At 39.7% G+C, this 15,512-nt stretch overlaps 1 protein-coding gene across 2 annotated transcripts in view; it reads left to right on the top strand.

Moving 5' to 3' along the window:
- Positions 1-2,610: 2,610 nt before the first annotated feature.
- Positions 2,611-15,512, top strand: part of WDSUB1 (WD repeat, sterile alpha motif and U-box domain containing 1) — a 68,489-nt gene continuing 55,587 nt past the window's right edge. Inside the window, exons 1-5 of one of the 2 annotated variants that reach the window (XM_052664096.1) lie at positions 2,611-2,739; positions 3,101-3,270; positions 4,790-5,237; positions 6,791-6,975; positions 15,065-15,157. In XM_052664096.1, coding sequence (XP_052520056.1) covers positions 4,840-5,237; positions 6,791-6,975; positions 15,065-15,157 — 676 coding nt within the window. In that variant the 5' untranslated portion in view covers positions 2,611-2,739; positions 3,101-3,270; positions 4,790-4,839. The remainder of the gene's footprint in view (positions 2,740-3,100; positions 3,271-4,789; positions 5,238-6,790; positions 6,976-15,064; positions 15,158-15,512) is intronic. The other variant, XM_052664102.1, reaches the window with a different exon arrangement.

Raw genomic sequence — 15,512 nt, forward strand, 5'->3', positions numbered from 1 at the left:
ATATTGGGCTTGAGGTCTCCATGCTAAGTTACTGGCCTGTGTATCAGAGGTTTCTTTTACATATTTTACTTGAAGAATGTTATAATCAATCTTGCCTATCAAATTAGTGAAAACTTAAAAAAATTAATCTCTCAATAATGTGGAGAGACAGGGACCACCATATGCTTCCAAGAGTTAAAACCATAAAACCTCTCTGAAAAGCGAGATGGCAACTATTTACACCCTGATGCCGAGTAATTCCATTTCTATTAATTTACTCAGCAAATGTCACTGAAGTAATTATGTACAAAGTAATTGAATCCAGTATGACTTACAAGAAGCACAAAAATATTGAAACAACTGGGAAAATGTTAAATAAATTATGTTTCTGGGGCTGTGGACCATTAGGCAGAAAAAATGATTACACTACTAAGATATTTTAGACATGGAAAATGCTCAGGATACAAGTCTAAGTTGAAAAAGGTAGTTTATGGATCTTTTTGTAAAATTATTGGTATTATTCATGAAAGACTGAGTGGCTGATTTTTGACTGGTGCGATTATTAGTTATTTTCATTATTTATAGTTTTTATGTTTCCTACAGAGAGCTCTATTATTTATACAATAGAAAAAGTTATTTTCAGAAAAATACTGTTTTGGCAATACTTTGGCATGTAATCAGGTTTTAAAGTCTCAATCATAATGCATTCGTTAAAAATCACAAGTGTCTCAAATCATGAATTTTTATTTCTCCTTTTTTCTATTTTATTACAAATCTTTTCCAGCAAACTCAGTTTTCTTTAAACTTGAGTGTTTTAGTTTGTGTATGCTTAGTCGCCTCCACTCTGTGCAATCGCATGGACTGCAGCCCACCAGCTCCTCTGTCCATGGAATCTTCCAGCTAAGAATACAGGAATGGGTTGCCATTTCCCACTCCAGGGGATCTTCCTGACCCAGGGATAAAACCTCTACCTCCTGCGTCTCCTGCATTGACAGGCGAATTTTTTTTTTCCCACCACTGAGCCACTTGGGAAGCCCTTTCAGTTCAGTTCAGTTCAGTTCAGTTGCGTCCGACTCTTTGTGACCCCAAGAATCACAGCACGCCAGGCCTCCCTGTCCATCACCAACTCCTGGAGCTCACTCAGACTCAGGTCCATCGAGTCCATGATGCCATCCAGCCATCTCATCCTCTGTCGTCCCCTTCTCCTCCTGCCCCCAATCCCTCCCAGCATCAGTCTTTTCCAGAGTCAACTCTTCACATGAGATGGCCAAAGTACTGGAGTTTCAGCTTTAGCATCATTCCTTCCAAAGAAATCTCAGGGCTGATCTCCTTCAGAATGGACTGGTTGGATCTCCTTGCAGTCTAAGGGACTCTCAAGAGTCTTCTCCAACACCACAGTTCAAAAGCATCAATTCTTCGGTGCTCAGCCTTCTTCACAGTCCAACTCTCACATCCATACATGACTACTGGAAAAACCATAGCCTTGACTAGACGGACCTTAGTCGGCAAAGTAATATCTCTGCTTTTGAAGCCCTTTATTACTTGTCAAATACAACTAGTTTCCTTGCTGAAGAAAATACTACACTTTTTATTTTAATCTGAACATGGTCCTATATTGTGACATGTACTTAGTACACTTCGGAGCTTTTTTCTGATCAATTTTTTAATCTCAAAAGGGGTTGGCAAGACCACTTTGTAATCAATTACACGTGGAAGCCATTAGGAGACGTTCGGAAACGCTAGAAAACAATGCATATTGGGTTCCCGTGATACCAGAATACCCTGGATATCGTTTTCAGCATTCTGCCTTGGAGAAACATTTGACCACAAAGGCGATTGCAGGAGTCATGGACTGCTGAGGTCAGAGCCGGCTTAAACAGAAAAGACCAGTCAGGGAGATCAGAGAACAGAAGCAAGATAAATAGAGCAAAGTAAGGAGGGTGACTCAAGTCAGTAAAGAGTCTGCCTGCCATGCGGGAGACCTGGGTTCAATCCCTTGGTCAGGAAGATGATCCCTTGGAGAAGGAAATGGCAATCCGCTTCAGTACTCTTTCCTGGAGAATTCCACCCGTCCATGGGGTCACAAAAGGTCGGACACGACTGAGTGACTAACACTTTCACTTCCCAGGACGCTGAAAAACAGCTGTATAACTGTCCCTTTTACAATCACATTTCTGGACTCGCTAGACCTTGGGACCTCAGCTTCCACAACTAGAAAGATTTTTCAACGAATGGCTCAGACGATAACTGCTGCTTGCTGCTGCTAAGTCGCTTCAGTCGTGTCCGACTGTAGCGTCTGCCTATAATGCGGGAGACCTGGGTTCGATCCCTGGGTTGGGAAGATCCCCTGGAGAAGGAAATGGCAACCCACACCAGTACTCTTGCCTGGAAAATCCTGTGGACGGAAGAGCCTGGTAGGCTACAGTCCACGGGGTCGCAAAGAGTAGGACAGGACTAAGTGACTCCACTTTCTTTTTCAAAGGTTCTTCCCCAGTGTGGACTCATCTTAATCCTAGAGCCAGAATTCAGGGACCGCCTCATCACAAAGCGGAAGGACGCGCATGCGCCGTGGCGCGGACCGCCCCCCGGTGGGCGGGGTCTGTTCTTTCGCCTCTGGGCTGCCGCCGGCGCCAACCACGCCCGCCTCACCTGCGCATCACGTGTCCCCCGGCGCTCTTAGCGCACCTGAGGGCGGATCCCTGACGTCTTCGACGTGAAAGGACCAGTGCACACGGGCCAGTTTAGCAGCAGCGGTGGCAGGTACAGGAGTGCGGCTCGGGTCAGCCCGCCGGGGTGTCTAAACCCTTGGTTTCCCGGTGTCTGCTTCTAAGCGCGCGACCGGGACCGGCGAGATTCTGTTGTGCGGCCTTCGCCCGGGAGCCGGGGGCGCCTCACGGCGTGAAGTGGAAGTCCCAGTTCCCCCCAATCCCTTGCGCCGGTGCCCGCGCCCCAGAAGGCCGCGCTCCCTGCCGGCCGCGCTCCTGCCGCGGGTCGCTCGGTCCAGTGAGGCCCAACTGGCTCTCGGAGTTGAGCAAATCCTCCGTCCCCAAATAGGTGTGGGGGATTAGGTCGCTGGCTTTATGTAGGATTCTTGACACATTTCGGGTTGGCTTTGCGATAGACAGGGATGCGAGTGTTCCCACTGGCGAGTTCAGTTTGCCGGGAGATTGGCGCGTCGGCAGAGGTCGAAGTGGACGCCCACAGCCCAAGCGGAACAAACTTCAGCTGATAGCGTTCCTGCGCGTCAGATTCTAGGACCTTGAACTTCAGAGAGAGCTGAGTGGCAGAAGGGTGAGGAAGCAAAAGTTTGTTTGGAAATTATCTTTGTGCACTTGCACAGTTGAGATTTGGGACTTCTCCAAAAGACCACCTGATTGGGTTTGTTCTCATTGCAAATACCAGGGGTTTTGATGGTCTGTTTGTTTTTTAGACTTAGTTGGAGCTTGTTTGAAAAAGAGGCCGAACTTTTGACATCAGAAATGTTGGAAAAGGCTTGTTTCATTTATTTGTAAAGATTTCTGTAAATAATATTAGAATAATAGATTAATTTTACAATTCAAGTTTACACCTGTTCCTCAGGGCTGATTATTGCCTCGTTTTACGTCCTTTTTCCACTTTTTTTTTTAGTGTTAATACCTTTATTTTTATTAACAGTTCTCTGGTTATTTCGTATTCATAAATAATGCTTAAAGGCAGCTAGAACTCAACTAGATTTGGGGGAAAATGTTAATTCAACAAATATTTAACCATATTAAGTGCAAACACTTTTATGTGCTGTGAATACAGAAATGAGAGAAACAGCTTTGGTGCTTAGGTTTTAGTAGGGGGAGACACATGAATAGTGTCAGCTGATGGCAGTTGCTACACTGATGATTAAAATAGGGTGATGTGCTAGCCTATAGAGGGGCTACTTTAGGAAAGTCACTGAAAAAGGACACTGAAATTGAAATTTACATGAGAAATTGTGTCCCAGAAACAGAGGCATGAGAATTTAAGCATCAGAAAGCCGCTTTGTGAAGCTCTTAGATGTTACCATTTTGACTAGGGAGGCTGGAAAGAAGGGAGGGAGAAGAAAAGGGGAAGTAGTTGGGGTCTAAGAAGTAGATAGGCAAGAGCCACATCATACAGGGTTTGGTAAGTCTTGGTGAGGAGTTTGGATTTTATTCTAAATTTATAAATTTGGTCTTAGGTGCAGGCTGGCTAAGTCCACTTTTGGGGGGGCACTCTTTCTTTGGGTTTCCTTGATTTATTAAATTAATTCTTCACCTCAAGTCTTTATATCTTTTTATTCTTTGTCATACAAGATGACATACCATGACATGATAGCTTTCAACACTGCCACTTAAATTGACAAGGAAACCTTTTGTTTGTTTTATGAGTTAACTGTAATAGTTCTACATCTTAAAGGTGAGCAATACTTCTGGCTCCATCCTATGGAAGGAGCAGCGAGAGTTTGTTAAAGTAGTGAAAAATCTTTTTGAAATTAGCAGATCTGGAATGAGGCAGTGTTGAGTAGCAGTTCATAAAAATAAATACCCAGAGTTTTAAATATACAGTGTCAAATCAGTTTGAAGTTACTTGACCAGGTTCTTTCTCGGGAGTTACGGAACTTTTTTGGTATGGCACTGGTGATTGTGTTTATCATCAGCGATTATAGTCTTAACATGTTTTATTTCTCTCCAAATATTCTTATCCCAGGTATAATTTATTGTCTTTAAAAAATGTGAATGTGGAAGCTTTTGTAATTGAAGTTTTTTAATTGATTTTGGCTCTTCTATATTGATTTGCGTTGTATTTATTTGATTCCTAGGATGAAGTAACCTGTATCTAAAAACTGCAGGATATTTTCCAGTAAAGAACATGGTGAAACTAATTCACACATTAGCAGATCATGATGATGATGTCAACTGCTGTGCCTTCTCCTCTTCCCTCTTGGCTACTTGCTCCTTGGACAAAACAATTCGCCTGTATTCCCTGAGTGACTTTACTGAAGTACCATACTCTCCATTGAAGTTTCACACCTATGCTGTCCACTGCTGCTGTTTCTCCCCTTCAGGACATATTTTGGCTTCATGTTCAACAGATGGTACCACTGTCCTATGGGATGCTCAAAACGGACAGATTTTGGCAGTGATGGAACAGCCCAGTGGTAGCCCTGTGAGAGTTTGCCGATTTTCCCCAGACTCCACTTGTTTGGTATCAGGGGCATCTGATGGAACTGTTGTTTTGTGGAATACGCAGTCATACAAGTTACATAGGTAAGAATGTTTAAACCCTTTCCATTTTTAATCCTGTTACCAGGTTTACAGAAATTTTCTTGATGACTTGAAGTAGATAATTCAGACGTCTCGAGGAAAAATACTTTGATCTGTCTCCTGAAGGACATAAAACAGATATTTAATATGATTCTTGAAGTAGATTTGCTTGGCTCTGAGTGTTTTAAATTTCTACTTTTTTTTTGTAAAATAAGTATTCATCTTGTAAAGCTTTATGGATTTTTAATAGTTAGGCAAAAAAAAATAACAGTCTTTTGGATAAAACTTAGTAATTTTTGGCTTTTTGGTCACACATGGCTCAGGTGTTCTCAGTAATGAAGTAATTGTAGGTGAGTCTCACCTGCACAGCTCTTTGCTGACTGGGATCACTGACCAAGCCCAGAAGAGGGAACCTTGTGATTGGTATGGTGTTGTGTGTTACCACTTCTTTAAAAACATCACCTGAAAAACTGCTTTTGGATAAAAATACATCAATTAATTTACACTGGTAATGTTGTGTTGCAACTCCCTAGTGTTAAAACCATGTATTTGTAAACTTATCGTATGCTAAAATATATATAATATTTTAACAAATTTAAAGTGTACATACAGTTCAGCGACATTAATCACATTAAAAACTGTAAACTTTTAAATGTCACCAATTAAAATAGCTTAATGTGCCTTCCCCCCTCCCTCCCTCTCACCAACACTCAGAGCACAGATGGCAGCTGGTAAACAACTGTTGCTCATTTAGATTTTTGGTCTTTGTGTTGAAAGTATGTTTTAAGTGGCGTTAATAAACAGTTTAAAGTGAAGACACAGAGAGAATGGAATGCCTTTAAGTTGTTTTCTGTGAATGAAATTTAGCTGTCGGCCAGGGAATCTTTTTCAGTTAACCAATTGGTAAATTGTCTCCCTAACGTTATTTCTCTACTATATGTAATTATGTGAAAATGATGCACTGCAATTGATTTAAGCGCTGGATAGGACACTGCATGGGTTGTTGGATTTTTAACAGGTTATTTTTCCTAATTGATAAAATAATGAATTATTGTTAGCCCAGTGCTTCCTAATCTTCCCTGGATTATTTTAAGTTGTTCACAGCATTTCATTTACATAAAGAATTTATAACTGAAGGTGAGAAGAAAGTCCTTACTGTTGTTTCTAGGTGATTTTAATACAAATGTTGAAAGTGCTTTTCACCCCCAATAACATGCTTTTCAATAAAAAACAGTTGTATCTTTTAAAAAATTGTGACTGTAATTGATATTGTTGGTTGTTGTTGCTATTTTTGTATATTTTAATGAAAAGAGTATGAAGATACATAGACTTTGATTTGGTTAGGATAATGTTTAAATTGTCTTACTTTTGGCAAGCCTGTCTCAGTTTATAGCATATAAAGGATATTTTATTTCTATAGGCATCTACTGCCCTTTCTCTTTAGTTCTAGCCTTTTATCCTTTTCTTTTATTATATCAAGCTGCTATTAGAGACTGTAATATAAAGTAAAAGATGCTCTGAAATGAAAACTCCCCTTTCTTTTGCTTTTATTTCAGATGTGCTAGTGTTAAGGATGGCTCCTTAGTGGCCTGTGCATTTTCTCCTCCTGGAAACCTCTTTGTCACTGGCTCTTCATGTGGTGATTTAACAGTGTGGGATGATAAAATGAGGTGTCTGCACAATGAAAAAGCACATGATCTTGGAATTACCTGCTGTGACTTTTCTTCACAACCAGTTCCTGGTTAGTTATTTTACTCTTGTAAGCACTAGTAAGTCTTGTTTGCAGTTTGTATGTGACTTTTCATTCATTTACTCATTTTCACTTCATATTAATAAAATAAGATCTTTTAATTTATTCCCTTCAAGGAATCATCCTTCTGCTTTATGTTTTTGATCAAAATGAAATCACAGATATTTTTGGGGAAAACCAGATTCTTTGGGAAAATACATGGGGGCTGACACAACTTGATGCAGTAGATCTGGATTCCTCGAGTTTGCTAATGTAGAGGCCTTAGACCTATTGGTTTCACTGTGATTTTTGAAACATTGTATGTTTTTATTCAAATAGAAATGTGAAATATAAAAATTGAAAACAAGTTTCTTTTTTCACTTACTATTTAATCTTTCAAAAGATAACCTTATAAAAGCAATTGTTAGTAGATTAGATTTTAGAATCTTGACTGTAGACTCTTAGTGTTAAATAAATACAGTGAATTGGGAATTTGCCTTCTTTTATTTTCATCTTCTGTGTTAGGATGGACATTCTACTTCTGGCTACTTCAATCTTACTTCCAGACAAGTGCTGTCCTATAGTGATATAATGTGAGCTACATGTGTAAATTTTAAAATTTCTAGTAGTAGATAAAATTAATTTTAGTAATGTATTTTACTTTACCCAATATACCTAAAATATTTCAAAGTCCTAAAATTATTAATAAGATATTTTATTGTGTGCGGGTATGACGTCTTTGAAGTCCGGTGTGCATGTTATGTCACATTGCAGTTGGTGCTGGTCGCGCTTCAGCTGTTCAGTAGTCTTATGCAGCAAGTTATTAATACTGTCTTGTGACAGCTCGGGCTTTGGTACTCCCCTATTTCAAAACCATCAGTGGCATGTTAAAATATGATTAAGGTAAGATAAAATACCAAGTTTCAAACACACCGCCTTTAATTACCTTACCTCTTCTGTTTCCCTGCCTCATTACAAGTCACACTTGGTCTCATGCATTCACTTGCCTCACTGGCCTCCTTTCATTTGTTGAATGTCTGTAAGATGTGTCTGAGGGTTTTACATGTGGACCTTTACTTGGTTCACTCTTATTCATCCTTTAAAATTCAGGTTAGAAAAAAAAATCACTTCAGAAGAGCTTCCTCTGCTCTTAACCTCCTGTACTCAGTCTGAAGTATTTTGATATAGTCCTTTAGTTACATGCTTTATTTTTCTTTTATAGGACTTAGTGAAGTTATCTATATGAATTATGTTTAATGGTGTTTTTCCTGTGAGATTGTACGGTCCATAGGGTAGGCCTGGATGTATTTTATTTACAGTGCCTGGAATGTAATAGGCTTTGAAAAGCAGACTTTTTAAAATTAGAATATAGTTGCTTTACAATTTTGCTGTATAGTTGCTTTCTACTATACAGCAAAGTGAATCAGCTATATACCCCTCTTTTTTTTTGGAATTCCTTCTCATTTAGGTCACAACTGAGCAATGAGTAGGGTTCTCTGAGCCATACAGTATTAGTTATCTGTCTTATCCATGGCATCAGCAGTGTATATATGTCAATCCCAATCTCCCAATTCATCTTACCCTCCTCTTAACCCCGTTCCCCCCTTGGTGTCCATATGTTTCATTTCTGTGTGTCTCTTTCTCTTTGCAAATAAGATTATCTATATCATTTTTCTAGATTTCACATATATGCATTCATATACTTGTTTTTCTGACTTCACTCTGTATGATAGTCTCTAAGTCCATCCACGTCTCTACAGATCATCCATCTTTATTCCTTTTTTGTGACTGTGTAATAGTCCTCTGTGTGTGTGTGTGTGTGTGTGTGTGTGCATGCGTGCGCGTGTGTGCACATGCTGCATCTTTTTTATCCATTCCTTTGTTGATGGGCATTTAGGTTGCTTCTGTGTCCTGGCTGTTGTTACTAGCGCTGCAGTGAACACTAGGGTGCATGTGTCTTTTTGAATTATAGTTTTCTCAAGATATATGCCCAGTAGTGGGATGGTCGAGTCATATGGTAGTTCTATTTCTAGTGTTTTAAGGAATCTCCATACTGTTTTCCATAGTTAACATTCCCACCAACAATATAGGAGTGTTCCCTTTTCTGCACATCCTCTTCAGCATTTATTGTTTGTAGATTTTTTTAATGATGGCTTTTAATAATGACTGGAGTGAGGTAGTCCCTCATTGTAGTTTTGATTTGCATGTCTCTGATAGTGATGTTGAGCATATTTTCATGTGTTTATTGGCTATCTGTATGTTTTCTTTGGATAACGTCTGTCTTCTGCCCATTTTTTGATTGGGTTGTGCTTTCGTTTTTTAAACTGAGCTACATGAGCTGTTCGTATGTTTTGTGTTTTTTTTAATATTTATTTGGCTGAGCAGGGTCTTAGTTGCGGCACACAGGAGCTTAGATCTTTCAGTTGTGCCATGCAGGACCTTTTACTTGCACCATGTGGAGTCTAATTCCCTGGCCAGGGATTAAGCCTGTGCCCCCTGCATTGAAAGTGTGGAGTCTTAGCCAGTGAACCACCAAGAAAGTCCCCTGTTTGTATATTTTTTCAGATTAATCCTTTATCAGTTGCTTTATTTGCAAATATTTTCTCCCATTTTGAGGGCTGTCTTTTCATCTTATTTATGGTTTCCTTTGTTGTGCAAAAGACTTAAAGTTTAATTAGGTCCTATTTGTTGATTTTTGTATTTATTTTCATAACTCCAAGAGGTGGATCAAAAAAGATCCTGTTTCCTCCAAGAGTTTTATATTTTACAGTGTCTGGCCTTTAGGTCTTTAATCCATTTTGAGTTTATTTTTGTGTATGGTGCTAGGAAATGTTTAATTTATTCTTTACATGTAGCTGTCCAGTTTTTCCAGCACTACTTACTGAAGAGGCTTTTTCTCCTTTGTATATTCTTGCCTTTGTCATAAATTTAGGTGATTGAAATGCAGACTAAGATTCCTTTTATTGATTTGTTGAAATTAGTTTCTGTTTCCTTAACTTTTAATATCATAGGGCAGATTAACTGTTTTCTTTTCATGAATCTATTCTTATACTGAACTCCCTACCTAATTTAATTGTGATGATTTATTTTTTAATATATTGTTTTATGATGTTTTATTCTAAGAAAATCAGCTTGTAACAGGCAAGAACAGGGAGTCCATAGGAAAAGTTTAGTTTACATACCTATGTATATGAACTAAATACAAAATACTAAATATTTGCAAAACCAGAGTGCAATCTTAAGATAGGTATTCAGGTTTCTTAATTGAGTTTTACTGTATATGAGTGGTAAAATATCCTTTGACTTATGATATTAGATGTAATTCATATAAAATTGAGTTGGTGAACTGGATGGCCAGGGAAGTCCCAAATCTCATCTTTTTGCCTTTCCCCAGTTCCTGCCCTTGGAGCCCCTTATCTTCCCTGACTGATTATAAACTCATATTTCCTCTGCTAGAGGCATGGTCTTTGGGCCCTTCTTCAGCAAGTGTCTGTTCTCCAGGGAACTAACTAGGGCAAGGCACTCACTGCAGAAGAAGCCAGATTCAACTATTCAACCTTTTCTCAGGTCACAATCACCAGCTACCAATTAGACCAGTGCCTGGAGCACAGTGGCCCTCAACATACATGTTTAATGTATCCGTGAAGGGCATGGGGTACCATATGCCACATAGATAAGATTGTCAGTTTCACCCTTTTCCTGCTGTGTGACCTCAGGTACCTGGCTTTTCCTCTCTGGGCCTTAGCTCTCAACTGTGAACTTGGGATGGTCATGTTTGCTGCCTTGTAGGACTAACTGTAAAGAGTTAGAGGTCGTATCTGTCAAATGCTTAACAGAAATATGCAAACAAGTGCTTAATAAACAATAGTATTCTTAAAAAATTAAGTAGGTGAAATCAATATTTACATTACCCACAAGTATTTGGGAACTTACCTAGTGGGTAGATAGTGATACTCTGTCTAAATAGGATAACAACTAGTGGGTGGTTTTTTGTTTTTTTTTTTGTAACACTACATTTAACTGATTACTTTGCCTAAGTTGTGTAATTGTTGTTTTTGTTTACTCCCTAAATTGTGTCCAGCTCTTGTGACATCCTGAACTGTACCACACCAGGCTTCTCTGTCCATGGGATTTCCCAGGCAAGAATACTGGAGTGGGTTGCCATTTCCTTCTCCAGGGGTTCTTCCCAACGCAGGGATTGAAGCCACCTCTCCTGCATTGTAGGCAGATTCTTTACCACTGAGCCTGATTCTTTTCCATTGGAAGGACCTACTTGTGAAATCAGTTCAGTTCAGTTGCTAAGTCATACCCAACGCTGTGACCCCATGGACTGCAGCAGGCCAGGCTTCCCTGTCCGTCACCAACTCCTAGAGCTTGCTCAAACTCATGTCCTTTGAGTCAATGATGCCATCCACCATCTCATCTTCTGTCGTCCCCTTCTCCTGCCTTCAGTCTTTCCCAGGATCAGAGTCTTTTCCAGTGAGTCGGGTCTTATGCATCAGGTGGCCAAAGTACTGGAGCTTCAGCTTCAACATCAGTCCTTCGAGTGAATATTCAGGGTTGATTTCTCTTTGGATTGACTGGTTTGATCTCCTTGCAGTCCAAGGAATTCTCCAAAGTCTTCTCCAACACCACAATTCAAAAGCATCAGTTCTTTGGCGCTCAGCCTTCTTCATGGTCCAGCTCTCACATCCATACATGACTATTGGAAAAACCATAGCTTTGACTAGATGGACCTTTGTCAGCAAAGTAATGTCTCTGCTTTTTAATACATTGTCTAGGTTGGTCATAGCTTTTCTTCCAAGGAGCAAGCATCTTTTAATTTCATGGGTGCAGTCACCATCTGCAGTGATTCTGGAGCCCCCCCAAAATAAAATCTGTCACTGTTTCCATTGTTTCCCCATCTATTTGCCATGAAGTGATGGGACCGGATGCCGTGATCTCAGTTTTTTGAATGTTAAGTTTTAAGCCAACTTTTTCACTCTCCTCTTTCACCTTCATCAAAATGCTGTTTAGTTCCTCTGACCTTTCTGCCATAAGTGTGGAGTCAGCTGCATATCTGAGGTTGATAATGGCAGTCTTGATTCTAGCTTGTGCTACATCCATCCCGGCGTTTTGCATGATGTACATAAGTTTGAGTTAAACTCTGGGAGTTGGTGATGGACAGGGGAGCCTGATGTGCTGCAGTCCATGGGGTCACAAAGAGTCAGACACGACTGAGCAACTAAACTGAACTCAGCATACAAGTTAAATAAGCAGGGTGACAATATGCAGCCTTGACCTACTTCTTTCCCAGTTTCAAACCAGTCTGTTGTTCCATGTCTGGTTCTAGCTGTTGCTTCGTGACTTGCATACAGGTTTCTTAGAAGGCAGGTAAGGTGCTCTGCTATTCAGTTTCTTCCAGAATTTTCCAGTTTATTGTGATCCAGACAAAGGCTTTGGCATACTTGATAAAGCAGAAGCAGATGTTTTTCTCGAATTCTCTTGCTTTTTCTGTGATCCAGCGGATGTTGACAATTTGATATCTGGTCCTCTGCCTTTTCTAAATCCAGCTTGAACGTCTGGAAGTTCTCAGGTCACATACTGTGGAAGCCTAGCTTGGAGAATTTTGAGCATTACTTCACTAGCGTGTAAGATGAGTGCCGTTGTGCGGTAGTTTGAACATTCTTTAGCATTGCCTTTCTTTGGGATTGAAATGAAAAATGACTTTCCAGTCCTGTAGCCACTGCTGAGTTTTCCAAATTTGCTGGTGTTTTAAGTGCAGCACTTTCACAGCATCATCTTTTAGGACTTGAAATAGCTCACCTGAAATTCCATCACCTCCACTAGCTTTGTTGAAGTGATGCTTCCTAAGGCCCACTTGACTTGTGAAATATGTTTCACCAAATCTTTTGGACTGAATTGATGATGTTTCGTGTGCATGCATGGGTGCTAAGTTGCTTCAGTCATGTCCAACTCTGCAACCCCATGGACAGTAGCTGGCCAGGCTACTCTGTCCATGGGATTCTCCAGGCAAGAATACTGGAGTGGGTTGCCATCTCTCCTGCAGGGGCTTTTCCCCATGTAGGATTGAACCCACATCTCTCTAAGTCTCTTGCATTGGCAGGTGGGCTCTTTACTACTAGCACCACATGTGTAATTCTAGCCTTTGTCTTGATGGGAAAACAGTCTCTCAATATTCTATATAAATTATAGACTAAGCTTTAAACAAGTGAATATATCCTAGAAAGTTAACTTGGGAGTAATTAAGCATTTAACACATACCATAACTAACATCTTAAATTTTTCACATCAGTGCTAACCTCAGTATTTAAAGTTGGGTTGGAGGGTGCACTAGGTTTAGTGGCTCAATATTGGCCTTTTCAGCATTGAGTTATATTTTTCTTCAAATGTTCAGTTGTGTCTGACTCTTTGCGACTCCATGGACTGCAGCAAACCAGGCCTCCCTGTCCATCACCAACTCCCAGAATTTACCCAAATTCATGTCCATTGAGTCAGTGATGCCATCCAACCATCTCATCTTCTGTCGTCCCCTTCTCCTGCGCTCAGCCCTTCCCAGCATCAGGGTCTTTCCAAATGAGTCAGCTCTTCGCATCCCTTGGCCCAAGTATTGGAGTTTCAGCTTCAACATCAGTCCTTCCAGTGAACACTGAGGACTGATCCCCTTTAGAATGGACTGGTTGGATCTCCTTGCAGTCCAAGGGACTCACAAGAGCCTTCTCCAACACCACAGTTCAAAAGCATTAATTCTTCAGCACTCAGCTTTCTTTATAGTCCAGCTCTCACATCCATACATGACCACTGGAAAAACTGTAGCCTTGACTTTATGGACCTTTGTTGGCAAAGTAATGTCTCTGCTTTTTAATATGCTATCTAGGTTGGTCATTATTTTCCTTCCAAGGAGTAAGCATTATTTTAATTTCATGGCTGCAGTCACCATCGGCAGTGATTTTGGAGCCCCCCAAAATGAAGTCTGATTCTGCTTCTACTGTTTCCCCATCTATTTCCCATGAAGTGATGGGACTGGATGCCATGATCTTGTTTTCTGAATGTTGAGCTTTAAGCCAACTTTTTCACTCTCCTCTTTCCCTTTCATCAAGAGGCTTTTTAGTTCCTCTTCACTTTCTGCCATAAGAGTGGTGTCATCTGCGTATCTGAGGTTATTGATATTTCTCCCAGTAATCTTGATTTCAGCTTGTGCTTCATCCAGCCCAGTGTTTCTCATGATGTACTCTGCATAGAAGTTAAATAAACAGGGTGACAATATACAGCCTTGACGTACTTCTTTGCCAATTTGGAACTAGTCTGTTGTTCCATGTCCAGTTCTAACTGTTGCTTCCTGACCTGCATACAGATTTCTCAAGAGGCAGGTCAGGTGGTCTGGTATTCCCATCTCTTTCAGAATTTTCCACCATTTATTGTGTTCCACACAGTCAAAGGCTTTGGCATAGTCAATAAAGCAGAAATAGGTGTTTTTCTGGAACTCTCTTGCATTTTCGATGATCCAGTGGATGTTTGCAATTTGATCTCTGGTTCCTCTGCCTTTTCTAAAACCAACTTGAATATGTGGAATTTCATGGTTCACATATTGCTGAAGCCTGGCTTGGAGAATTTTGAGCATTAGTTTACTAGCATGTGAGATAAGTGCAATTGTGCAGTAGTTCTAGCATTCTTTGGCATTGCCTTTCTTTGGGATTGGAATGAAAACTGACCTTTTCCAGTCCTGTGGCCACTGCTGAGTTTTCCAAATTTGCTGACAGTATTGAGTGCAGCACTTTCACAGCATCATTTTTTACGATTTGAAATAGCTCAACTGGAATTCCATCACCTCCACTAGCTTTGTTATATCTTTAGTGGAAGGTAAATAAAAAGGTGTTTTGTTGTCACAACTTCAGGAGCTCTACAGTCATAATCTTTTGAAGAATCTTGTTTAAAGAAATTCTTTGACATTTCAGTTTATGATATAATTAATACATTTAATATTGCTTGTGAATATGATTAAATGAATATATTAACAAATCTCAGTGTAAAGTTGAAAAAGTTTTGGTTTAAATGTTTTATCAATTCTTGTACATTTATTTTAACAAATTTACATTTTTAGGTGGAGAAGAAGGTCTTCAGTTCTTTCAGTTGGCATCGTGTGGTCAAGATTGCCAGATCAAAATTTGGGTTATTTCTTTCATCCATATCTTAGGTAAGTATTCACCTAGTAGTTCTCTAAACTGAATTTTGTGATGCAGGTAAAGTTTCTGTTTTAATTAATTTTTTAACTTAAGGTACCCTAGATATTTAAATGGGATCATAAAAATATATTTTAAGAACTTTTAATTAAAGTAATACATACACACGATTTAGAAATTGTAGGCACACTACCGATAATGTGCCGTTATCACTATTACTATCAATTATTACCGATAATTGTCATTACCACTACACACATTCCTGCTTAACCAGAAGAAATTCCACTTTGTACTTGTTCTGTTTTCAGTTCTCTTTTTTTTTTTTGGATGGTTTTCCATGTCCATAAATATTTTTTATACTACATTTTA

The sequence above is a fragment of the Budorcas taxicolor genome, chromosome 2, assembly GCF_023091745.1.
Source record: "Budorcas taxicolor isolate Tak-1 chromosome 2, Takin1.1, whole genome shotgun sequence".
NCBI lineage: Eukaryota > Metazoa > Chordata > Mammalia > Artiodactyla > Bovidae > Budorcas > Budorcas taxicolor.